The 26,253-nt window shown below is 38.1% G+C and overlaps 4 protein-coding genes across 4 annotated transcripts; all 4 read left to right on the top strand.

Annotated features, from left to right (window-relative positions):
- Positions 1–4,596: 4,596 nt before the first annotated feature.
- Positions 4,597–5,471, top strand: LOC121529755. Its single transcript, XM_041817708.1, has 2 exons — positions 4,597–5,265; positions 5,445–5,471. The coding sequence occupies exons 1-2, from the start codon at positions 4,597–4,599 to the stop codon at positions 5,469–5,471; spliced, it is 696 nt and encodes a 231-aa protein (XP_041673642.1).
- A 2,217-nt stretch (positions 5,472–7,688) lies between these two features.
- LOC108106906 (putative gustatory receptor 28b) lies at positions 7,689–13,938 on the top strand. Its single transcript, XM_017214157.2, is given in 4 exon segments — positions 7,689–7,934; positions 7,936–8,331; positions 13,164–13,724; positions 13,789–13,938. Coding segments are annotated over 4 exon segments (1,332 nt in total). The 3' UTR covers positions 13,918–13,938.
- An 889-nt stretch (positions 13,939–14,827) lies between these two features.
- Positions 14,828–17,016, top strand: LOC108106921 (putative gustatory receptor 28a). The gene is made up of 3 exons (XM_017214170.2): positions 14,828–15,457; positions 16,235–16,837; positions 16,891–17,016. Exons 1-3 carry the CDS (start codon positions 14,828–14,830, stop codon positions 17,014–17,016), a joined length of 1,359 nt encoding a protein of 452 aa, XP_017069659.2.
- Positions 17,017–18,655: 1,639 nt separating this feature from the next.
- Positions 18,656–25,733, top strand: LOC108107158 (protein peste). The gene is given in 9 exon segments (XM_017214566.2): positions 18,656–18,859; positions 23,417–23,595; positions 23,775–24,080; positions 24,138–24,512; positions 24,514–24,658; positions 24,723–24,877; positions 24,879–24,932; positions 24,934–25,383; positions 25,385–25,733. Coding segments are annotated over 8 exon segments (1,692 nt in total). The 5' UTR covers positions 18,656–18,859; positions 23,417–23,454; the 3' UTR covers positions 25,451–25,733.
- Positions 25,734–26,253: the final 520 nt, after the last annotated feature.

Raw genomic sequence — 26,253 nt, 5'->3', positions numbered from 1 at the left:
GAATCTATCTCACATTTTTTTGATGTTGTTTGTAATATTTTACTAATTGTATAAAAGTATTTGGTACATTACAGTCTTCTTTAACATTTTCTATTAATATAGTTACATTTTATTAAGATTTTTTGACCAAGTGCCAACATAACTAAGAAACAAAAACGAGATATAAACAGTAATTTGATTTCTAAGCTAAAAAGTTTACACTGATTACTACTAATTAAGCACTTTTTTCTTTTTTATATATCACATTAAGAGTATTTTAAGGTTCAGACCTTCACAGAGAGCCTGCATATCTCGATGTTAGCTGTGACTTTGAACGCATTTGCTTAAGTGATTTATGCATCCGAACTGCCAAACATCCAAACATCCGATCTCAAAATCAGTGGAAGCAGCCAGATGTGTGAAATCATTAAGTGTGAACAACGCCAAACTCCGATCGCCATAATGATGGAGCCCCGAACTTGAACTTGAAGAACGCTGACTTGCAAAAGGCCGAGCACACGAATCTGTCTCTGAATCAGAAGATATATATATATACCCGAACAATCCAAAAGGCATATCCATGGCTGTGGCTGCAATTAGATCTGCACTCCACTCCAAAATGTTACCCAGTTACCCAGAGGCGAGCAACAATTAAAAAATGGGTCTCGCCGGCGGAGCAACAATAAAAATTAAAACTCCGCTTACCATGAAGTTAAGTACGAGAGACCTTAGGCCTCATGGATATGTATATACATATAGATCTAAAGTATATATTTTGATAGAGATTTTTATGGCCCTCGGCTGATGCTCACGATTGGTGTGGGCTTGTAGTTTTCCATTGCCTGCAATTCCACTTTCCTTCGCCTCAAATTTTACAAAACAAACAAATTGGCAAAATCCCACGCAGCCTCATAGCCACATACTCATAATTGGGTCGCTTAATCTATCATTTGACATCTCCCATACCCGCCGCCCTCAGACACCAACAGCTACAACTTTTTAATTACAATTGGGCTCATTGTTTGAGCAGAGATTTCAGTTGCTTTCTGGCTTTCTGCCGGTTACGCAACATTCGCATTGCGTGGCGATTGCCAAAGGAAAGTCATCATTAGATTGGCACAAAAACTCTTTATCCGGCTGATTGCGAGCGGCTCAAGAAATGTTTGCTCTTACCAAATGGCTTCATTTTGACAGAGCGATGTTTGGGTAACTTAAATATGCAGTTTTCTTTTCAAATAAATGTAAGTAACTGGGCTATGAACAAGCAAGTTTGGTAAACTAATTGGTGTTTACTGTAAGTGGTTTTTGTATGTCTTAAAACAAATTAAACTTAAATGATAAGCAGTGCTTATTAAGCACCTTAAATGATAGTCGACTAAGTAAAATAAATAAATAATGATTAACTAACTTTACTAAATCTAAGACTGTAAACTCATATTAGAATAGTGATGCTCAAAGCTCAAGCTAAGTTCGTCCTTGTATTTCTTTTCAAAAATTTAAAAATTTTACGTACATAACTATAAGCTTTCTTTCTGCTCACTTATTTACATCTCAATAAAAAATATTATGACTTTTATTTATTTATTTATTTACAACTCTGTGCCTTATGTTTAAATTAAAATGATTGAGAACGGTGCGGTGAAACGGTTTAAGGCCGCCGTAAAGTACGTACGTACGATTCTAAGTTAAATATTTTCTACGTTTATTTTCTATACCTTAATACTATATAAAACTAATATACTATGCTTTATCTATATCTTCAATAATAATCACTAAGTATTTAATTTTTTAAAGCAATTTATCTAATACAATACAATTCTAGGTTTACTTCATGTTAGTCCTGTCTCTCTTAGTGTTCTCTTTTCTTATTTTATTATGAAATGTTAAATATTGTACACTGCCCATCAACTAAATAGGTCCACATAAAATCTCTTGCATTTTCATGATTTTTTCATCAAATATTGATCATACGCATGTTTTTTACATACATTTCAACTTTATAGTTGTGTCAATCAGTGTGCGCTAGTAAAGAACCGTTTGCAATATACCGTTATTTTGCATATTCCGTTGTGCTGTTTCTTTCGCTAATTTCTGTGCAATTTTTTGGTTCAACTGAATAAGTTCAGCTGAAAGATTTTTTGTTTGGGATTAAACTTTTGTATTCGTTTTATTAAATATTATTTATTATACAATATTTATTATATATTCTCTATTACACATTAATTCTTATATATTATTTATTTAACATTATTTATAAATATAATAATTAAATGATTTTCACTTTGATGCTGTTTAAAATGCGCTCGTCACTATGAATTCACATCATAAACAGATTGTTTATCTTAACTTAAAAAATGATCAAGATTTTCAATGGTTCTGTTTTATCTTAACACAAAAATAATATGTGTAATGAACAAAAATTAGCTAATAATCAAGAATATATATGTAGATGCATAGACCCAACTTTAAATATAATATGTGACAACATAACCTAAAAACTAAAGCTATACATATATGAATGTATGTATGTATGTAAAAGGCAACCATATAATTGAGTCATTCTGGACCACGATTAAAGACATATTATTCACGGACAGGTGCAGAGTTAAAAAATCGGCTGCTGTTTGAAAAGAAGTGCGGCCACAAAGCGTAAGCAGTGATAAATTACAATAACATAACATAATTAGCTTTGGGCTGGGGCGCTGATGCCAATTAGCTTCTTCTTTTCCCTTGGCGAATGTAGACGTCGATGGTCTATCAACTTTGCATATAAGATATATATTGTAGATATATCTGAGGTTACCATAACCCAGTGACTGACTTTGACTGTTTACCGCATCACGAGGCATCGGCACCTTGGGGTTCTGTAACCCATCGCATCTCATCTCCATAGCCAAAAACCAACATCTGTTTCGCCACCTTTGTTGGCCAAAATGTCAGAGGTTTCGGCGCAGCTTCGGTCACCTGGCGATTAACCAAAGCATTTTCCACCATCAAAAATTATTTATTTCATTTATCTGCGATTATAGGTATATTTTTTATTCGGTTTTTAGTTTTGGGTAGCCGAAATTGTTCAAATAAGTGTTCGGTTCATTTCTGTTTTGGCCAAGGAAAAGGTTTACTTACCTTTGTTTGTTATACTTAATTTTGGCCAATATTTATTTACTTAAGCGATACAAACGAATGTGGTCTTTGTTTTTATTAAATTGAATAAATAATTTATTTAAAGCCTAAGAGGATATGCATAGGAAAATAAAAAATGTTTCGTTTTTATGAAAACAATTTGCAATTTAAGCCACCTACACATGGTTATTAAGTATTGCATAAGCTAATAAACCTAAAAATAATTAAAGAAGTTAAGTAATTTGCCATTTTAAGAGAACACTTATGAGGTTTAGTAGCTGTATTAAAAATGTTAATATTTGTATATGGTAATTTCATTAAAAGCTACAGGTTAAGCAGCAACTCATTTTGCTAAAATTGCATTTTTGTAATTTAACTAACTTATGGTAAGAATATTCTTTGGCAATACTTCTTATTTACTAAAATACACAACTTTCAGCTATATTTTTATTGATTTATTCACATTTTTTAATAAGTACATCAAGTTTCTTCAAGACTGCAGTTCACCTAAAGCCTTCCTTTTCGCAGCATTGGGACTTATGCATCTTACTTGCAAATTTCCACTTTCGTATACTATGTATATTTTTATCTGACAAATAGCTTGCGTTGCACGTGTGAAAAATAAACAAAAAAGTTGGCTACAGTCTTAGGATGAATCTGATTTAACGCCGGCGCCATTGTCATGGAAAAGTTATGTAGCTCAAAGACAGAATTTTCGGGGCAGACCCAACCACAGCAGATACACTCTTGTTATTGTTTCGAGTGTCGTTTGTGGATGTGTCGTTAGCCAAATTGTGCGACGAAAATTCTGAGCCAGACACACATGATTTGTTGCACTGAGGCACGATGTTGGAACTGAGAGCTTAAAACTGGGAGCTCATTACCCCGGTGGCGGGTTTGGTGGGTTTCATTATGCAATCTCGTTTGCATTGTTCAGTTTGCTAGCAGCAGATGAGGATGATGGCACCACTTGTTAGTCTGTCATCTTGTTTGGATTCGTTTTTGCATAGTTTTGGCAATGCGGGGTTTTGTCATGCGTTGTGAGACTGCATTGTAACATAAATATTGGGTTTAAGTTGGTTTTTTATGGAGTTAAAAGGAAAATATACTTATGTTCGGAACACCAAATAGTTTTAGTATGTCAAAGAAGCAATAAATAGTATTTCCTCTGTAAAATAGATATATTATCCCTATCGTTATGTGTCTATTTTTAGAGTACACTTGTTTTCTACATCCAACTATGTGCTCAATACTCCTTCATTTACTACCTAATTACCAGATCAAAAGCAGATTAGAATACTTTGGGATATGATTCCATTAGCTCATTGTTAGATATCAATTGATGAAATTCAAATTAATCTCGTTACCATGGCTGCCCAACAAAAAACAGCAATTACCATATCATTTCAGTTTAATCTGCGATAAGGACTGCACTTCAGCGAAATGACAGAACCTCGTTTCGGCGGAGAAATGTAATTTATTCGGATTGTAGCAATGATCCACTACGGAGTGGACACTTTTCGCGGATTCCGTGGACGTCTGCGCTTTTGGCTGAGTGCCAGGGATTGCTATGGATCCATTTCCCTGATGGTGGCCATTGCCTTTGCCCTGGGCATTACTCCGTTCTTGGTGAGGCGAAATGCGAGAAGGGAAAGTTCCTTGGAGCAAACTTGGTATGGATTTGTGAATGCCATTTCCCGGTGGTTGCTGCTCGCCTACTGCTACAGCTACATCAACCTGAGCAACGAGAGTCTAATTGGATATTTTATGCGGAATCATATCTCCCGCATCAGCACAAAACTTCATGACATAGCAGGCATTATAGTGGCCATCATAACTTTTATTTTGCCGCTGCTCCTAAGGAAATACTTTCTAAGATCTGTGAAGACTATGGACCAAGCAGATCGAAAGCTAGCTCGTTTACGAAGTCCTGTTAATTTTCACACTGTTGTGGGCCAAGTTGTCCTGGTCATTTCTTGTGTAGTTCTTTTAGACACCGTCCTTTTGACCACCTGCCTAATATGCCTTTCCGAAATGGAGGTTCACGCTTCGTGGCAGTTGACCTTTATTCTGGTCTATGAACTTATGGCCATTTCTATAACCATCTGCATGTTCTGCCTAATGACAAGAACGGTTCAACGTAGACTCGTCTGCCTGCACAAGGTAAGTAAAAATTTACTTTTAAAACTGCCCAAAAGTATGCCACAATAAGTTTTTAGTACAAATTTACAAAGGATTCGTTGCGATTGAAGGCTTGGTTTTCTAATTCACACTTTTGGACAGCTTTAAAAGCAGTTTCAAAACATAAGTACCCAGTACTAATATTAAAAATAAATTAAAAGAGCCTATATAGCTATTCGAGTACTTAGAATTAGTAACCAAAACAAATTAGAACTTCCCTATTAATATCTCTTGCTCTGTTTACTAATTGTCACATAAAATTAAAGCAAACTAAATCAGATTTGATGTATAGGCACATCAACGATTACAGTTCATCTGCAAAAGAAAAATAAAAACCATCCATCCAATCATCATATATCACCTGTCAATCAGAGTAATCCCTCGTTCCTCTTGCACGAGAATCAACACGAATGGAGAAATCTGATAAGCTTATGGGAAAAGCAATGGCCAGGAACCAAACCCCCTCCGTATCCTTCGCCCTCATTTCCATATACAGCCATTATTCGAGTGTGACCAGATATGCGATTACTCGAGTGTCTCTTGATAATGAAGATAATGAATTGCCCGTCACGAGGCAAACTCTCATGGATGCGAGGACACTCACACTCACTCAATGGCTCTTATCTTTATAGTCTAGCAGCTGAATGATATTCAAGGCGTCTATGTTTTTTAAAGACTTGGTGATGATGATTTGGATATTTTATAGGTGGACAGAAAGGCATTTCTTTTTTACATGAAAATTGTTATCAAAATCAAGTAAAATTATACTGGTGGGTCTGCTTTAAATTAAAGTTTAAGCTTCTGATTTCTTCATATTTAATGGTTCTTATCGAGATTGAAATCAAAGCCCATTCAACGTTGCCTATTCAAGGTAATAAATAAGCAAAATAAAACTGTATTTAGCTGTCTACATAGATGTTACTGAGTACTATTAAAACACCTCCTAATACCTTACTCTCCACTGAATAGAATTATAGCACAGCCAATAATGGTCCCAATGTGGAATGTCATATCTCGTAGGGCTCGTAATTTGATTGCTATGATTCCCAATTGGTCTGCATTCAAATCTGGGAAACTTAAATTTTTCGCATTTTTCGCGAATTTCGATGATGGTACCCCTTATCAAAAATACGAAATTTTGTCGAAAATTAATTTCTCTAAATCGGAAAACGAGTGATAGGGGTGGTAAGTGTTGGTCATTAGCAGCACAAAACAGTTGTTCTTTCAGCTGTGCGTCTTGTTTTGACCGAGCTAGAGCTAAAGAGCCGAACACAGTATTGCAACTTCTCTTAAAAATAGGTTTTCCGATTTTTCAGCCCTTAAACCGGAGCTAGCAAGAAAAAATCAGAACAATATTGATAAAAGCAAGTATAGGAGTTTGAAGTTTTGATTGTTAGCTGCATAAAACAATCGCTGCTTTAGTCATGCGTATTGTTTTGACAAAGTTAGAGCTAAGAAACGGCAAGAATCTGGGCTCTAAAAGACGTATAATTGACTTTGGGCCCCAAAAAATCAGTTATTTACCCATAGCACAGCCAAAAATGTTCAGAATATGGAATGTAATACCTCGTAGGGCTCGTAATTTGATTGCTATGATTCCCAATTGGTTTGCAATCAAATCTGGGAAACTTACATTTTTCGCATTTTTCGCAAATTTTGATTATCAAAAATGCGAAATTTTGTCGAAAATTAATTTCTCTAAATCGGAAAACGAGTGATAGGGGTAGTGAGTTCTGGTCGTTAGCAGCACAAAACAGTCGTTCTTTTGGCTCTGCGTCTCGTTTTGACCGAGCTAGAGCTAAAACCCGCATATAATATTCAACATTTCTGTTAAAAATTAGTTTTTAGGTTTTTAGCCATTAAATCAGCACTCGCACTAACAAAATCAGAACAAAAGTGTTAAAAGAAGGTATAGGGGTTTTAAGTACTGGTAGTCAGCTGAAAAAAACAGTCATTGTTTTTGCCGTGCGATTTCTTTTGACAAAAATACAGCTAAGAAACTGCAAAAAATCGCGGTTCACTCTTACTCTATTAACATGTATTTATATCCATTTACTGCGTTCTTAAAATAACTTTTTGCCATCACTGGCAGGTTGATAGAGTGAGAAAACGATAACACTTGTTGCTATAGCCTGACACTTGTTGTTGCGAATCCTAGACAACATGATAATGAGCTTTCGCCAGCCGGCATTTCATTTTTATATCCACTCCACGGGACTCCTCCTCCCTGTTCGTCCTTCTTTATTATCCTTCAGCTCGATTCGTTTGCATCCGTCGCCTGGCAGTCGCTGTTTTCCCTTTTAACCAAACAGTTCGCGTTGACACTTTCACCGGAACGGTTGTGCGATTCGCTTGGCTCTATTTTCATTTCCGCTTCCGGTCTAAATAAGTTCGATTTCGCCATTATGTCCGCCTTACGTCGTGTGCGCAAATACTTTATATCCTCGCAGGTCTACGAGGCACTGCGTCCTTTGTTCTTCTTGACTTTCCTATATGGACTGACGCCATTCCATGTGGTGAGAAGGAAAATGGGTGAATCCTACTTGAAGATGTCCTTCTTCGGCGTCTTCAACATCTTCATTTACATCTGCCTCTGTGGGTTTTGCTATATCTCATCTTTGAGGCAGGGTGAATCCATAGTGGGTTACTTCTTTCCGCACTGAGATCTCCACCGTCGGCGATCGCCTGCAGATCTTCAATGGTCTGATAGCTGGTGCCGTGATCTACACCTCGGCAATCCTAAAACGCTGCAAGCTTTTGGGCACCCTAACTATTTTGCACAGCCTGGATACGAACTTTTCGAACATTGGAATACGGGTGAAGTACTCGAGGATATTTCGGTACTCACTGCTGGTGCTGATCTTCAAGCTCCTGATCCTGGGCGTGTATTTTGTGGGAGTTTTCCGGTTGCTCGTCTCACTGGATGTCACACCATCGTTCTGCGTTTGCATGACATTCTTCCTGCAACATTCGGTCGTCTCCATTGCGATTTGTTTGTTCTGCGTGATTGCCTTCAGTTTCGAGCGGCGCCTCAGTATCATCAATCAGGTGAGTGGGTTGGGGTCAGGGGTTATCAGTGCGACCAACAAGTACAGGTAAATATTTACCCGGTGAAGACAAGGTGTCTGGGATGCGTGACGGGGTTTCCATTAAGGGATTCGCTGTTATCATTTAGTTACTCAATCGCAAATCAAGTGTGGAAATTAATTATGTAATTTATGTCCAGGCAACAGGCTTTATCGAACTGGATCATGTGCTATGATTCTCTTTAATGACTTTAGTAATTAAGTTGGCTTTTTGGAGGGGGATGGTTAGCAAATAACAGAGACTAGACTATTTGACCAACAAGAGTGGTCTGCTGGGCCATGGATTGAATTTCTTTATTAGTTATGTAAATAGTTTGTGGCAACTCGCCTAGTTTTTGGCTGCCGTATATGCCAATCGATTGCATACTTTTAGGCACTGTTAAACAATTTAAACATTTTTCTTCAAGGTGTTCAGTTTTTTTTTTCCTTTCTCTATTTAAAACCACAAAATGCACAAACAATGCATAGGGTTTTAAGGCGTAACTTATGTAAAGGCTTATCTTTTGATTCTCATTCCGGCTTAAAGTCTAAACGTATTAGATGACTTTTATAGCTTAAAGTCCTTTTTTCTTAGTTCGGAATTTGTAGATCTTATGTTAATCCCTTTCACTTTGTGGTGTTTAATATTATTAAAAGTTAACTTTTCATATTGCACAATCATAGAAAAGAGTAAACAAAGTAGGTTTAACATATGTTTAGCTACGTTATTTACCTATAACCCACAGAGAGAGAATGTAATTTTGTATTCACAAATTCCTTTTCTTTTAAACCCCCCGAAAATTTGAATACAAAATCGTTAAAATTCCAAGGATTTTTTCTGAGAATAATGCTTTGCATAAATTCCCAAACAAAGTTACCCCTCTCCCTGCCTAGTTAACCAAAAAACTGAAGAATTTTGACCCCTTATAAGCAATAAAATGAATGAGTACTTTCCGATGTCATTTCTGATGGCCATAATTTTCACGCTTCTGACCAAATCTCTTCTGCCAAAGGACACGCAATGCTTAAGCCATAACAATTGGCATAAATTCACTTTCGCATTTCATGGAAACCATGAAATTAATTAGGCTTATGAGGGGCAGGCAGAATAGAAGGGTCTCTGGTCATTCATTGAACCAAATAGATAGACGAAAAACTTCCCTTAACATGGGGAAATCGTGGGATTACCCTGGGGAAATAATTCCCCAGAGGGGGCGACATTAATTAAAATGCAACAGCTAAAGCTAATAGGTTAATGGTCGGAACATAAGCGGACAGCAGCTTGTCTAGACCATCGCGGCGGTTACATATAAAAATGGGAAAATTATTTACTTTTGCCGACCCCACCCGCAAACTTCGTGGGTTGACGGGTCCTGGTAAAATGCAAATCATTTGCGGTTCCTGGCTTCAGTCGCCGGTTGAAGCCCGAACGGAGCGGTCATGGACATTGAAACGGCCAAAGAAACGGTGGATCCTACGGATCCGGCGGATACCCCGGATATTGAAGTGGGTTCTGGCCTATGCCAGCCTTTGCGCCGTAGATTTCGGCGATTTTTTACCGCCAAACAGCTTTACGAGTGCCTCCGTCCAGTGTTCCACGTTACCTATGTCCATGGACTCACCTCCTTCTACATCAGTTGCGACAGCAAAACCGGAAAGAGAGCCATCAAGAAAACCATCTTTGGCTACCTGAATGGCATCATGCACATTGCCTTGTTCGTCTTCGCCTATAGTTTGACTATATATAATAACTGCGAATCGGTGGCAAGTTACTTCTTTCGATCCCGCATCACCTACTTTGGGGACATGATGCAGATTGTGAGTGGCTTCATCGGAGTCACTGTCATTTACTTGACCGCTTTCGTTCCAAATCATCGGCTGGAGCGGTGCCTCCAGAAGTTCCACACCATGGATATGCAACTCCAGACAGTGGGAGTTAAGATCATGTATAGTAAGGTTCTGCGTTTTAGCTATATGATTCTGATCTCCATGTTCTTGGTCAACATCTTGTTTACCTGTGGCACCTTCTCCGTTCTGTACTCATCGATGGTGTCGCCAACCTTGGCCCTGCATTTTACCTTCCTCATCCAGCACACGGTCATCGCCATTGCCATCGCTCTCTTCAGCTGCTTTACATATCTCGTGGAGATGCGTCTGGTGATGGTCAATAAGGTAAGGGATTCTATTGAGCTGTGTCTTAGATTAAATAGCTTGAGAACAACGCAAAAGCTAAAAACATGACCGTTCGGTTTGAAAGAGAAATGAAAGTGGAAAAGAATTTAGAGGTTTTCCCAAACATTTTATTTATTTCTTAAATGTGTTTCCTTCATTTCATTTTAAGAAAGATGCTGAGACAAGTTAATTTAAAGATTGTTAACATATATATTTGCACTTATTTTTATAGATTTTTTCAGATTTATGTTTCACATTTTTCACGAGACACAAAATATTGTTTTTCGACTCCTTTTCATTATTTGTCATAAATTTTTAATTATAGAATTTAGTATTATAATTTAACAAATTAAATACTGTTTTTTATTGATATGATTTTTAAGCTTCAAAGCGTTTCAAACTGAAAAAAGTGCCTGCATTATGACTTATTTTACAACCTCTTTTGCTAGCCAACTGGCAAGCTCCATGACTGAATTGTTCCCAAAGGACGCTTAGGTAATAGCGACAAAAACATTTTGCCATCCCGTTTAGCACCGTCTTTAAGTGTTTTCAATTCCATTCAGTTTCAATTCAATTAATTTAATTAGCCCGCACAAACAGTGACCCTGAACCCGCCAGCTGAGAGATAGCAACTCCCTCTTTATAATTTCATAAACACTGGCAGAAGACCGCAGTAGAAAGTGTCATTAAATGGGAAACTTTGTCGGTGGCTGATGGACGGGTTTCCATTACCTGACCTGTCAACGAACATTGAAAAGTATACAATATTTAACCCGCCGTGACGTTAGAGGTGTGGATCATAAATACTTTAAAAACTAATCACTGGGAAAATGTAGCTGCTGAAGGTATAAAAGGGAGCTTTTCAGGGATTTACCAGAAGTAGTTTTATTTTCTTTTGCAATGCAAGATATATGTTTTATATAAGAGTTAAACATAAGACAATGTCTAGTTTCTGCCGCGAACTATTCCAGCCACGGGATGCTTTTGGAGCTGAGCAGAGTCTGCTGTTCTACACCTATCTCCTGGGCCTGACCCCCTTTCGCTTGAGGGGTCAGGCGGGAGAGAGACAGTTTCTACTGAGCAAAATTGGCTACCTGAATGCCCTGCTGCAGTTGAGCTTCTTCAGCTACTGCTTCTTGGCCGCCCTCATCGAACAGCAGAGCATAGTGGGCTACTTCTTCAAGTCCCAAATATCTCAGATGGGTGACTCCCTGCAAAAGTTCATTGGCATGACTGGAATGTCCATCCTCTTCCTCTGCAGCAGCATTCGCGTCAGATTGCTGATTCGCATTTGGGATCGTATATCCTCTATAGATGATCGATTCCTTAACTTGGGAGTTTGTTTTAACTACGCTGCCATCATGAGATTGAGGCACTTTCAGATCCTTCTCATTAATGGCGTCCAGTTGAGTTACCTGATCAGCTCGATCTGGATGCTGCTGGGGAATGATGTTAGACCTATTTACACGGCAACTGTGGCCTTCTATGTACCACAAATTTTTCTGCTTAGCATTGTGATGCTGTTTGGGGCGGCCTTACATCGTCTGTGGCAGCACTTTGATGTGCTGAATAAGGTGGGTGATGATGTTATTAAGCTTAAAAGTTTATAAACTTAATTTAAAGTTTTAAATTTCATTAGTAATTACTCATAAGAAGCATCTGTTCAAGCTAAAAAGTTACAAAAGATATAAAAACCGTTCAAATTAGGCTTTCAGTAAATAAAAAACCGATCCCCGACTAAGCCAACTTATCCACAAAAGCCTTTTGACCTCGTTTAATGACCTCTAGCTCTTCCGCTAATTAAATACGTATCGGTGATATGGATTAACTTTTATCCATGAAGGTTGTCATTAGTTTTTCAAGATTCTTATCCCACTTGCCGAATGCCACGACGATGTTGGGCTTAAAAAATACTCATACGCCATGTGGCTCTTTAAGTGCTTGGTTAAAAAGTCGGACAAACGTCCTAGCGACGTATACACCTCCTTTCGTTTGACTGTTTTCATGGCCGCGTGGCTTGGTATCGTTCCCTATTACGTGGCCACTTCCTCGGAAGGCAGAGGCAAACTAGCAGACTCGTATTTTGGCTACATCAACATCATCATGCGAATGGGGATTTATATGGGAAACTTTCTATATAGCACCATCGATCGCAAGTCCTTGATGTCCAACTTTTTCCTCACGGATATATCCAATGTGATAGATGGATTGCAAAAAATCAACGGAATGCTGGGAATCTTTGCTATACTTCTAATATCGATGCTGAAGCGAAGGAAACTACTGGAAATTTTCGAGATTTTCTATGGTCTTGAGACGGAGGCCTTTCCCAGGGTGGGCGTGGCATTGCATCAGGGTGCAGCTGTAAAGAAAATGAATCGATTGGTTATGTTTTTAACTGCCAGCATGCTAGCCTACATATCTGGCAGCTTTCTAATGATCAGCCTACGAGATGCAGCCACATTTTCCATCTCGGCAACTATTAGCTATTTCTCACCGCATTTTATAGTTTGCGCGGTGTGCTTTCTGGCGGGAAATCTAATGATCAAACTGCGCATTTACCTGAGTGCTTTGAATAACGTTAAGTTAGGTCCAGTCCTTAATGATTCCCTAAACTAATATCCTCTTTACTTACTCTCGTTAAAGGTCCTCAAAAATCTCGCCCATCAATGGGACTCTCGCAACCTGAAGGCAGTGACCCAAAAGCAGCGATCTCTCCAGTGCCTGGATTCCTTTTCCATGTACACCATTGTAACCAAAGATCCAGCTGAGATCATACAAGAGTCCATGGAGATCCACCATCTGATTTGCGAGGCTGCTGCCACGGCCAACAAATATTTCACCTACCAACTGCTGACCATTATCTCCATAGCTTTTCTGATTATCGTTTTCGATGCCTACTACGTTTTGGAAACTCTGCTGGGAAAGTCAAAGAGGGAAAGTAAATTCAAAACAGTGGAGTTCGTGACGTTTTTCTCCTGTCAAATGATCTTGTATCTGATTGCCATAATATCCATTGTGGAGGGCAGCAATCGGGCTATCAAGAAGAGCGAGAAAACGGGTGGCATAGTGCACTCTCTACTCAATAAAACCAAAAGTGCTGAGGTCAAGGAGAAGCTGCAGCAGTTCTCCATGCAACTGATGCATCTCAAGATTAACTTCACAGCAGCTGGCCTCTTTAACATTGACCGCACTCTGTATTTTACGGTCGGTTTATACACTTACTTATCTTTCTATTTCAAGTCCTTAATGATTTCATTATTTACCACAGATCAGCGGGGCCTTGACCACTTATCTCATCATCTTGCTGCAGTTCACCTCCAATTCCCCCAGCAATGGCTATGGGCAAGGCAGTTCCTGCTGCGAGTTATTCAACAGTACAGCTAATCATACGGTTTAGATGTGTTTTTAGTGTCTTTGATAAATGGGAAGCGCGATGTGGAGTCAATGGAGCCGGTGAAATATGGATATAGAATACGTCCAGCAGAATGTGTATTTTTTGTAAATGTTGTTATTGCCGTTGCTTTCAAAAAGTACTTTCTGTCAATGTGAACGAACGATTGCAAATAAAAAGTAGAATCGTTTAAAGTGTTTTGGTTTTTTTGGCTGGGGCTAAGGATACTCAGCCTTACTTTACCATAATAAGTTCACCAACTTTGATAGTCCTTCCTAACAGCTTTACATGTTCCCCAAACATGAGTAAGTTATCTTCTTTAAACACCAAGAATTTCTGCATAAACGTGAGTTCAACTTGACTTTCTAACACCTTGCAGTATCTTCTTAAGAACTTTAAACCTCTTTAAGAACTTAGCAAATAGAAACCCCTTTCTGCCTCTTTACTGCCCATCAACTAATTAACCATGAAAACCTTCTAAAACAAGGGACCACTAAATAGCCACTCTTACGTGACCCTTAAATGACTGCCATAAATTGTTTGCCAATTGTAATGAATAGCCATTGCATAGGTCATAGAAGTGCCCCCAAAAAAAAAGTAGCAATGTCATGAATTCCGTTGAAATCGTTGAACTTGCTTGTAAATGACCTTAGCCACCGATGATCCCAGCCCCCCGTTTAAGGTTAATTAAATATTTGCCACTATTGATATTAGCTTATTACGTGTGCGAAGGTGTGTGACAACAGCCCTTTAACGATTTTGATATATGATATATCCATCGTGTTTCGAGTTGACACAAAGGCAATCATCATCATCACTCGGCCAAGACTTCCGTTGTCAGTTGGCGGAAAATACGCGAAACGAGCGGACGTTACACGGCATTATTTTCTATATCTATTACCAATAAGGATTACCAATGGCCTTTAAGTTGTGGGAACGCTTCTCGCAGGCGGATAATGTGTTCCAGGCCCTGCGACCCCTGACGTTCATCTCGCTTCTGGGTCTGGCTCCCTTTCGATTGAATCTTAATCCTCGAAAGGAAGTGCAAACATCAAAGTTCTCCTTCATAGCTGGCATAGTGCACTTCCTGTTCTTCGTTTTGTGTTTCGGTATCTCTGTGAAGGAGGGAGATTCCATAATTGGCTACTTCTTCCAAACGAATATTACCAAAATCAGCGATGGAACCTTACGGTTAACAGGCATCTTGGCCATGTTGACAATATTTGGCTTTGCCATGTTCAAAAGACAGAGATTGGTCAGCATTCTCCAGAATAACATTGTGGTGGATGAGATATTCGTGAGGCTGGGCATGAAGTTGGACTACCGTAGGATCCTGCTGTCCAGCCTTCTCATATCCTTGGGCATGCTGCTGTTCAACGTCATCTACTTGTGTGTCAGCTATAGCCTGCTGGTCAGTGCCACCATCTCGCCCTCCTTTGTGACCTTCACCGCGTTTGCCCTGCCGCACATCAATATCAGTCTGATGGTCTTCAAGTTTCTATGCACCACGGACTTGGCCAGGAGTCGGTTTAGTATGTTGAACGAAGTGAGTGCCATGGGATTTTAATGTGTGATTTTGTGCATGCAGTTGTTAGCTTTGAGATTTTTAAAAATAGTGGCAATATGTTGTGCAGAATTAGAACTTTTATTTATGGAATTGAGTAGGGAGTTCTAAATACTCACATAGTTAATAAAGAGATATGGTAAGGTAAAGTAAAAGGTTAAACGAAGGTTTAAATGATGAATGATATACGTTTGAGGTACATTGAATAATATTAGTTTACAGTTCATTGGTATAAAATGAGGACTAACCACCACAAATTACTTTCTGTATGCAGTATAATAGTTTTTAAAATTATGAAAGTATTTTTTAACGGAAAATTAGGAAAAGGAAAAGGAGCTTAAATATTTTATTTTTATTTTTTTTTATAATTTTTCTGTCTAAGAAAATTAATTTTCATTTAATTCTTTCTAAGAAACAGTGAAGTGCAGTGGCCGAACACATTTTTTGTAGCATACTTTTTTGCTTTGCTATTTTTAGCCAAAACCCTCACCTGCTATGGCCATTCCCTTTTTCCTGTAGCTTTAGTTTTTAACCATAAGCAAACATACTACAAAGTTAGTGTTGGTATAATATTTGGAATAATGTACTTTCTTTTTTATGAAAAATCAAATGAAAAGATTATTGAATAGTCAAAACAAATATTTAAATTTGTTATATTTATTTATTCATAAAAATCAAGAAAAATGCAATGGCCTAATCAAACCCTAAATATCTTTACCTATCTTTAAACTATTTTACAATTTCTTTACCCCTTGATAGATCCTTCAGGACATCCTAGATGCCCACATAGAGCAAAGCAGTGCCTTGGAACTCTCCCCCATGCATTCGGTCGTCAATCACAGACGCTACACCCATCGCCTGCGAAATCTAATCAGCACTCCGATGAAGCGGTACAGTGTTACCTCCGTCATACGTCTCAACCCAGAATACGCCATCAAACAGGTGTCAAATATCCACAATCTCCTCTGCGATATTTGCCAGACCATCGAGGAGTACTTTACCTATCCTTTGCTGGGAATCATAGCCATATCCTTCCTTTTCATTCTCTTTGATGACTTTTACATTTTAGAGGCTATTTTGAATCCCAAGAGATTGGATGTTTTCGAGGCCGATGAGTTCTTTGCCTTCTTCCTCATGCAGCTTATATGGTATATAGTGATTATCGTACTCATTGTGGAGGGAAGCAGTAGAACCATTTTGCACAGCAGCTATACGGCGGGCATAGTCCACAAGATCTTGAATATCACCGATGATCCGGAGCTTAGAGATCGGCTGTTCCGACTCTCCTTGCAGCTGTCGCATAGAAAGGTTTTATTTACTGCCGCAGGATTATTTCGTCTAGATCGCACTTTGATTTTTACTGTGAGTTATTCACTACTAAATTTATTTTTTTTATTTAATTTTATATTTTACAGATCTCAGGCGCTGCTACTTGCTACCTCATTATCCTAATCCAGTTTCGATTCACTCATCATCATATTATGGATGACACTGGTTCCAATTCAACAAATCAGTCTCATGCTTTCCATCTGGGAGATTAATCATAGAATTATTGCATTTAGTTGTGTTCAAAATTTTTGTCGTCGATTTCCCAAGTCAGCTTAAAACTCCAACTTGAAGGTTACTGTTATTTAGTTAATTTACTATTTTCTGTAGCCTATCTTAATCTATTTGAAAGTACAAAGAAAACCAGATAAACATAAAGTTTTCCAATTGAATTTCGCAGAAAAATATATTCTTTGATAAAGTGTATTTTCATGTCCAAAAATAAAGTATATTTAATCAATAAAAACTATTTAAATTGAATTTAAACTAAAATTAATTAATTTTAAACGTAACGTTACAAACGTTCTTACGTCACGTAAACAAAAACATAACCTTAAAAAAGCTGGCTGCTATGACATTGACTTCTGTGTTGACTGACAGTCACTGCTTGAATTTCAGTAATGAATTCAAATAGAAAACGTTGCCCGAGACCCAATTCAAAGTTAAGGGATGACTTGACCCACTTCTGGCTGCTCCACTTGCCAACATTGCAACATAATCTGCAGCGGTAACTGACCCCAACTAAATGCTAATCCCACTACGCACGCCACATGAGAAGGGAGGCAAAAAGGAGCCACTAATCCAATAAGGGAGCCAGCCTAAAAACGCACTGAGGCAACGTCATTTGATTGTTTTATTGCCTCAGCCAAACGCCATGGGTGACTTTTATTTTCTATTTTATGCCATTTGCTGGGGAGTTTTGCCCCAATGATATACGAAACTTTGCTCTGATCACCGGTCGCTGATTTACGCAGCTTACAAGTGTATGGGGTTAGGCGTGCTCTGTTCGCGCTGTTCACCCAGTGCTAATCATCACGATTAGCCGCATTGATAAGGCTTCGACAATTTGTTATCACTTTTGGTTTTTACTTTACGATTTGTTTACTTTTCCATACGCCACCCGTTTCATATGCGAAAATCCGCTCAAATGGTACAAAAATCCAAGTCCAATGCATAGGATTACCTTACGCGGTTTGTGATTTTTTGAAATGTGACCTAGTTGCGTTTTTATACAAAAATTTGCATATTGATAGAAAAATTTGTTAGGATGAGTTGCTTGAAAGAAAGAAATTGTAATATAAATTAATTTATTTGCTTTAAAATGCATTTTGCCTGGCTAAACTTGAAAAATATTTAGAAATATTTCAAGTGTATTTCTTAAAGTATAGTTACTGATTATTTTATAATAGTTTTAAAAGTTTCTTAAGTTATTTAATGTCAAGAATAAGTGGTTCAATTTTCCAAAAGATTTTAAACACTGTTCTTTCTGGGCATTTCTGCACTCTGCTGCAGCTTACAGTTTGGGAGCCATGCTGGCGTTTCAGATTACTTTTAGTTTAATTCAAAATTCAATGGCAAAACTATGGAAAGCCCAAAGCGTAAATTAACCCAAACACCCACTCGCACAGACACGGATACTGAGATACTCAGATACTCAGATTCTCGGATACTCAGAGCTCTTCTCAAGCCCATTTCCCATTCCATTTCCATGTGCCGCACTTGACTGACATTCATCGGCCGCAGAAACCGCTACGCTCAGCTCTGCCCCGCCCCCCCTGTTCTGCTCCCGCCTCTCTCTGGCGGCACTGCTCGCGGTCCGTTCGCCGAGAGTCCGCCGCACAGTCGCATCGAAGCCGCCGGGCCAAGCGGTACCATTTCACGGCATTTCCTCGAGACTCGCGTCCACTTCTCCGGCCTCTGTGTGTAAAATAATCCTCCCACGTGCTCAAGCGTTGTGTCCACATCCTTATCGAATTTCAATTTCCTCGCAAGGATAACCGAAAAACTAAAGTTGAAAAACAAAACCGTGATTTGTTTCTATTTAGCAAATAAAGTCAAGTGAGTGCCTTTAAAAAAAAGAAAATCAAAAAACGAAAAGCAAATTCAGCAAGGCTAAAGGAAAACTCCTTTGTTAATATCACGCAATTTCTTCGCGTTTCCTGAATGGCTAACAAATTTTTGTCTTGGCTCGATTTGGTTTAATCGCCGGCAGACTTATTAAGATTACAGGCCATTAAATGAAATCAACTTAAAAAGAGTGAACTACAGTCGCCGCCAGACATAGATCCATATATATGTATATATGAATATGGGTATATAAGCTATGTACAGTGTCAACCTATATTATTCATTCTTTTTGTGTTTATATTGGCTTTGTGTGGCGTTTCTCTTTGAAGAAATAAGAGTGCCGGAATGCAAAACAAAGGGCTTTCAGCTTGGGCTATCCGAACGACCTGTTGATTGTGCGAATAATGTTCTAAAATTAGTCGTGGGCACTTGCCAGTCCTCAGTGGGAACAGCTGCTCAAGGAAATATTAAGCATACCGCCTGTTGACAAAATCAAGGCTTGTCTTGTCTTGTTTTTCCAGAAAGAATGTCCATCTTACGGCCTTTTGCTTACATTTCCAATGAAAATGTTTATTACAGGAACATCTAGAAAATCTCCTTTTGTAACTATTTGCATACATTTTGGATGATGTTGGGTTTACTCTATATATACTCGTAAAGCAGGAAATTATAGAACTTCGTTGCTAGCAAAGGTTCAGATGGAGGGTTTTGTAGAAGTTGTTTTCCAAGTTACCAAGTTGGTTTTCTCAAAAAAGAACAAAAAATAAGAAAGGAAAGAAATTTTTGAGAATAAAAACTATAAATATTATTTTAAGTAACATAAAACGAAAGATAAATCACATGAAGATGTGGAGATCTTCAGCAACTGATCCTGTAAATAAAAGCTTCATATTTTAATCATGAATATTCCATAAGTTTGTTGATAATTGAAGAGAGAGTAGGAATCTATATAAAAATTAAATTAAATAATAAATAATATATACATTACTTTTACTTATATATATTAATAAATAGCTTGTGAATGTTTGGTTTTTGAGTAAAATACAAGATATTACTAGGGATTACCATTTACATTTTATTTACCAAAAATTTGATTTAGTTAGATTTGGGAGGTGATTTGGAAGTTGTTTAAGAATTTGTGGATGTTTAGGGAGTTTGTATCTGTGGGGTTAGCTATGGTGGTGATTGGATCAGGATTATTGAGGAATAAGGATATATATATATTACTTTGTACTTAAATATATTATAAAAAATAGATTTTTGTAAATATTAACTTGAAAAATTAGCCATTTTACAAATTATTAAACTGACAGTAATTATCCTTAGAAGATAGTTTTATAAATATTGCTCATACGACCTGTTGCCCTTTTAAAGTTCAGCCCGATTGAAAATGAACTTGCTTTCAGCTAATTGCCATTGCGTGAACTTTTCTAAGCCAATGAATATTTATTGAAGATTTCCCGCAACCCTGACAGATCAAATATAATATTATATTAATAATATTTATTTATATATTTTCTTTAATTAATCTTTGTTCTAAATGTTTCTAAGCATTTCTCATTGATTTGAATTTAGCATGAGAATGAGAATTTCTCATTGATTAGTGCGGCTTACTAATTGTAGTTGCGTGCATTGTTTAACCTAAAATTGTTAACCTAAAGGGCTAAAAACTTATTATAAATTATAAAAATATTTATTTATATTTTTCTTTTTCTTTGTTGCTTAGAACTAAAGAATTTTCTCATTCACTTTCTGGCTGCCTACTAATTGAGTAACCAATGTAGACAAAAGATTTGTGAATCCTCAATGGGAACAGCTGTTCGTTGGCAAATTACGCATACGACCTGTTTAAATATAGTTCAAGTTTATAGAAACTGTTTTTGTAAGCAATAATGATTTCTTAACTAGCACTTGTTGCTTTAAAAACTTAATCAATTAACTAGCAATCTGTAAAGCTGTTTACACTCAATTAATTAAGAATCCCAAAGGGCTTAAAACCACTTTGGTGACTCAGCAAACTCTTAAAACGAATTTAAACTAAACTTAAAATTTGTTCGAACTTAAAGAACTGTTATTTAGGTTTAAGAACTTAACTTTTGCTTAAGAACTTAACTCAATTTACTTTATTAACTATGCACTAAGCCTATTTACTATTTATTTAAGAATCGCAAAGGGCTTACCAGCACTTCCGTGACTCAGCAAGCTCTTAAAACTAAATTCAAACCTAAACTACAATCAAATTCACTTTCATTTAAAGCTGCTAACGAATCACAATTGCAAATGCCTTTTAAAATACCAAACTTATTTTGGGACTCGCACGCCCAATGGTTTGACACTTTCTTTGCGAATTACCAAAAACAAAATCTTTATTTATAGTTTTTGGCTTAGTCTGTAATGGCGTCGAGTATTTCCGTACTTGAAGGCTGCGAAAACTCAATTACATGCCGATAGCTCATTATCAAAGAAGTCGCCCGAGCAAATGCAAATTGCACGACTACGGACTTGACGCAGTTTTGCTTTTTACGAACTGCGTCGAATCTCAGACTTGCGGTTTTATCTCAATGTCGGATTTTGTGGTCAAAGGGGGTTACATACAATCTATACCAGGAAAACTAAGTAGGTGTTGACTTGGTTTACATGGAAAAGATGATCTTCAGGTATCAGATATGACAAAGCCTTTAGAATTTCTACCCATTGTAAGAGGGGACTTGATTTGATTAGATGTTTACCTATCCCAACATTTTTGGTTCATTGTTTCAAAAATGTATTCACTTTCCTTATGACTTGAGTTGACTTCTGAGTTCAGTGTTCTCTCAGAATTTGCATAGAATATGAATAAAGCGTTCAGTGCATTCATAAAAATGTTAAAATGAAAGATCAAGAACCAGAGGGAATGACACGACAGAGCTTAATTTGATAATGAATGAATGAAATATCAAAAAGGCAAAAAGAAAGTTTAAACTTAATTAAAGGCAATTATTCAGTGTTGAGGTTTCAGGCTCCAAGGCCAAATTTCAGATGAAACTTTTGTGTAGAGAGAGAAAGACTTCTTTCTTTGATAAAGATCTCTTTGAGCTTTACTATTAGAAAAAAGAAAACTTCATTTTCATGTCTAAATCTTAACTACCATTTGAAATCTATCTTAAAAGATTGCTCTTGATCTAATTGAATTAAGTCAAAAAAATACGGGATGAAGTCTAGATTCTGCACCTGACCACCGTTCATTCCAATTAAAAGCCACTCTAGAATAATTGTGAAGACAATAAAAAGGCGCCGACAAATGCTCGACAGGCATTCATCATTCAAAAGACATAATCATATCAATTTACCAGACACCAGAACAGAGCTGACACGCTGCCAAATAAGCATATATATATATATATATATATATATAGATTCGTGTTCGTATTCATGTGCAATAATAACGGAAAGTGTCAAAGACCCAACCATAGCTCACAGCGGGGTCAATTGATAGACTCAATTATGACGATATATATATTAGGGAGATGCGAACCAAGTCGCTTATGTACATATGCAATATTTATGCTAAAGTGATAAATAGTGATGGGAACTCTGGTTAGATTGGTCGAATGATTGCCAGGGTATGGGTTCTCGATAAGCGATAAGTGCATTGCAGTTCAATTTCCTCAATTATCTGTGGCTTCCTCATGGGTCTGTTCACCTAGGAGTTCAGAATCCGCTTATCGGGCAAACAGTAGGTGCTCTCTATAAGGGAATTTGGCTAGCTGTATTTAAACATCTCTATTAATTTGTTGATCTTTTGGTATTAAATCGAAGCGTTGATCATATTATCTACATGCACTTCGTGTCATTTGCACAGCAAAACTTAGATCTATCATAACTAATTAAGTCTCATCATGGCAGAGTGTCGGTGGGGCTTTATAATTATCACCACTGATATGGGTTGCGACTATAGTTCTGTATATATGTGTGTATATGCCCGGCTTAGTATATTCTACATGAGTGTAAACAGCAATTGAAAGTCACGCTTTGCTCAAATTGATTCAATTATATTGATAAAAATAGACGCTATGGGAATTCGTCACTCAATAACGTGTCGGGCTTTATGCATTTTGTTTATATTCGATTCTTTGTTGGGACTTTCTTTGTTTGCTATATTAATGTGAATATGTGATTAAATGTAATTGTAAATAAAAGATTTTATTTTACATATTCCTGTTTTTGTCTCTTACTAGCAATGCCTAAAAGTAGGCAACACAAATTGTGGGGACCCTCGCTTAAAATGACATCTTTCCTCTTTATTAATCAATTAATATATTTAAATATACTACTAACTTAAATTAATTATAATTCTAAACTTAATTATATTCTAAACTTGAAACTATAACATTAATTTTTTAATATATTAAGCTGTATTTTCAAAAAATAAGCATAAATCCCCTTTATTTTCACTGCATTTATTTTTGCAGCCATCCAATCAATCTATTTATATATGTTTGCAATTTTTATTAGCCTGTCAATTTGTCTATCGCCATTGTCATATTATTAACTTGCATATCATTACAGGGACCATTAGATATCCACACAGTGGCCCAGCGTGAGCTATGCCAACACAGAACAGCGCAATGTGGGGCCAAAAAAGCAATCGCAAGTTAATTATCGGCATTTTCGGCTTCTGCCTGGGACTTTTTGGCATATTGTGCGGAATGTTCTGGGTGGACCTGTTCGATTGGATCATGCAGAAGGTAAGTAGCAGTCAGTGGTCACCATGTGTTGGCCCAGCCAGCTGCATTCGATTAGCGGCTAAAGCCAATTGAGAGCCAAAGGGAAACTGCCGCCACTCAATTGGCTCGAGTCAGAGATCGAGGAAAACTCGTTGAGATTTTCAATTAATTCTAATTGTGGCTTTTTTTTTCTTCGGCAGGAAATGGCTTTGGCCCCCGACACACGTGTCTACGACAACTGGAAGAGTCCACCAATGGATCTCAGTCTGGACATCTATCTGTACAACTGGACGAATCCGGAGGATTTCGGCAACTTCTCCACTAAGCCTATTATGGAGCAAGTGGGCCCCTATCGATTCACAGAGCGGCCCGATAAGGTGGACCTCCACTGGCATCCGGAGAATGCATCTGTTAGCTACCGCAGACGCAGCTTGTTCTACTTCGATGCGGAGGGCAGTAAAGGAAGCCTGGACGATGAGATTACCACCCTTAATGCTGTGGCTCTGGTGGGTATTATCTCAAAAGTTCCACCATTAAATTCTAAAAATACTTTCCCTTTCCAGTCCGCTGCCGCCACTGCCAAGCATTGGCCAAATGTCAAGCGCTCCATGGTGGATGTGGGCCTGAAGATGTACAGCGCCGAAATGTCCATTCGAAAATCGATCGATGAACTCCTTTTCACCGGCTACAACGACGCCATGATCGACGTGGCCCGTGCCATGCCCATTTTTGGAGATGAAGTAAAAGTGCCCTTTGATAAATTTGGATGGTTCTACACGCGCAATGGAAGCGCCGATCTCACTGGTGTCTTCAATGTCTTCACGGGTGCCGATCATCTGTCCAAGCTGGGGCAGATGCATTCGTGGAACTATCAGGAGAATACTGGATTTTTTGACTCTTATTGTGGAATGACAAATGGTTCCGCTGGAGAATTCCAGGCCACAGCATCTTAAGCCAGGTGATAGTGTGGGACTATTTACGCCGGATATGTGCCGCACGATTCCGTTGGATTACGTGGAAACCGTGGATATTGAAGGGTTGCAGGGTTACAAGTTCTCTGGTGGACCACGCTCCGTGGATAATGGTGAGCTTTTTCTGTGTTAATATCTATAAAGTAAACCCTATTAATATTGATATTTATATTTCAGGCACCCTGTATCCGGATAACCTCTGCTTTTGCGGCGGCCAATGTGTTCCTTCGGGAGTGATGAACATTAGTTCCTGCCGCTTTGGATCTCCTGTGTTCATGTCCTATCCCCACTTCTTCAACGCAGATCCCTACTACGTAGATCAGGTGGAGGGACTTAAGTCCTAAGAAGGAGGATCACGAGTTCTATATGGTGGTAGAGCCAAGTACAGGGAATTCCATTGGAGGTGGCTGCCCGATTCCAGGTTAACATGCTGGTGGAGCCAATTCAGGGGATCAGTTTATATACAGGAATTCCAAAGATATTTTTCCCTCTGATATGGTTTGAGCAAAAAGTGAGAATCACTCCAGAAATGGCTGACCAGTTGAAGGTGCTCCCCGTAGTCCGGATCTCTGGACAAATCTTTGCCGGAATTTGCTTGGCCATCGGAATTTTACTGCTCTGCTGGACTCCAGTTTTGAATCTGGTGGCCTCGTGTCGTAATCGTAGATACGATCTGAAGACCAAAACCAAAACCAATGGCCAGTACAAGAGTCGCTCCCAGTTCTCAAGTGCCGAGGAACTAAAGTCCAAGTCCTCGACTTTGGTCTGCGAGAAGAGTGTCAAAGGATCTCCGGACAGTTCTCCGCTCTTGGAAAAGGGCAGGAAGCCAACCATCATTAAAATCCCAAACGGGTGAAAGTGTGGCCACCGCATCCACGGCCATCAGCGACAATAAGCAGGATTGAAGAAGGATCCTCGTCACATCCACGTCATCTAGATAGTTAAGCCGTCCTAGCGCTTTAGTCGTAGTTCCTAGTTTAGTGACACTCCAAAAAGATCCCCGACTAAAAACTGCAAGCATTCCCGTGCCTATGCCAAAGATTAGATAGCCTCCGAAATCGGTCCAAGTGCCGGCCTTCGCTTAGCTAACGAATACTCTTTTTACATTCCTTAGTTCTTAGTTATGATTTTTGTATTAAAATGTTCTCTTGACCAAAACTGTGCGTGTCAAATAAAATTTATAACTATAAAAAATGTAACTTTTTTAGGGGATCAATTAGGGGTTTAATATTTCTACAAATAATGAACAAAAAATTAAATAAGAAACAAAGACCAGACTACGGATATATGTCGAGTGCCGCGATTATGAGTTATCCGTTACTGTGTTTTCCAATTTAAAAAAAAAAAACATTTTTTAGCACAAATTGATTTAGTAAAGCGCCACCTATTGCCAGAAATCCCAACTTTTTATCTCTTATACATAGTTAATGAGATATCTGCGTTCATACGGACGGGCAGTCAGAGATGGCTAAAACGACTCGGCTATAGATCCTGAATAAAAGTATACATTCTTTATAGGATCGGAAACGCTTAAATCTACATGTTACATATGTACCTTTCAACGAATAATTTGTTCTTACCTTTTGATCTACTAGTCCGATCTGGAAGTTATGATGATCAGCCGTTTTCTTTTAGGAGGAAAGGTTGCTTAGATCAATGGTGCTCAACTCCTATGCTCTAAGTCAGGGGTGCTCAGTGCCGATGCTCT

This window comes from Drosophila eugracilis, unplaced genomic scaffold, assembly GCF_018153835.1.
Source record: "Drosophila eugracilis isolate 14026-0451.02 unplaced genomic scaffold, ASM1815383v1 contig_1850, whole genome shotgun sequence".
NCBI lineage: Eukaryota > Metazoa > Arthropoda > Insecta > Diptera > Drosophilidae > Drosophila > Drosophila eugracilis.
Note: the sequence above shows the minus strand (reverse complement) of the source record. Positions and strands in the feature narration are given on the sequence as shown.

Coding starts and splice junctions, on each gene's coding strand:
- LOC121529755 (XM_041817708.1), top strand. CDS start 4,597: ATGATCCACTACGGAGTGGACACTTTTCGCGGATTCCGTGGACGTCTG. Junction 5,266..5,444: donor GACTCGTCTGCCTGCACAAG/GTAAGTAAAAAT, acceptor ATAAATTAAAAG/AGCCTATATAGCTATTCGAG.
- LOC108106921 (XM_017214170.2), top strand. CDS start 14,828: ATGGCCTTTAAGTTGTGGGAACGCTTCTCGCAGGCGGATAATGTGTTC. Junction 15,458..16,234: donor GGTTTAGTATGTTGAACGAA/GTGAGTGCCATG, acceptor ACCCCTTGATAG/ATCCTTCAGGACATCCTAGA. Junction 16,838..16,890: donor ATCGCACTTTGATTTTTACT/GTGAGTTATTCA, acceptor TATATTTTACAG/ATCTCAGGCGCTGCTACTTG.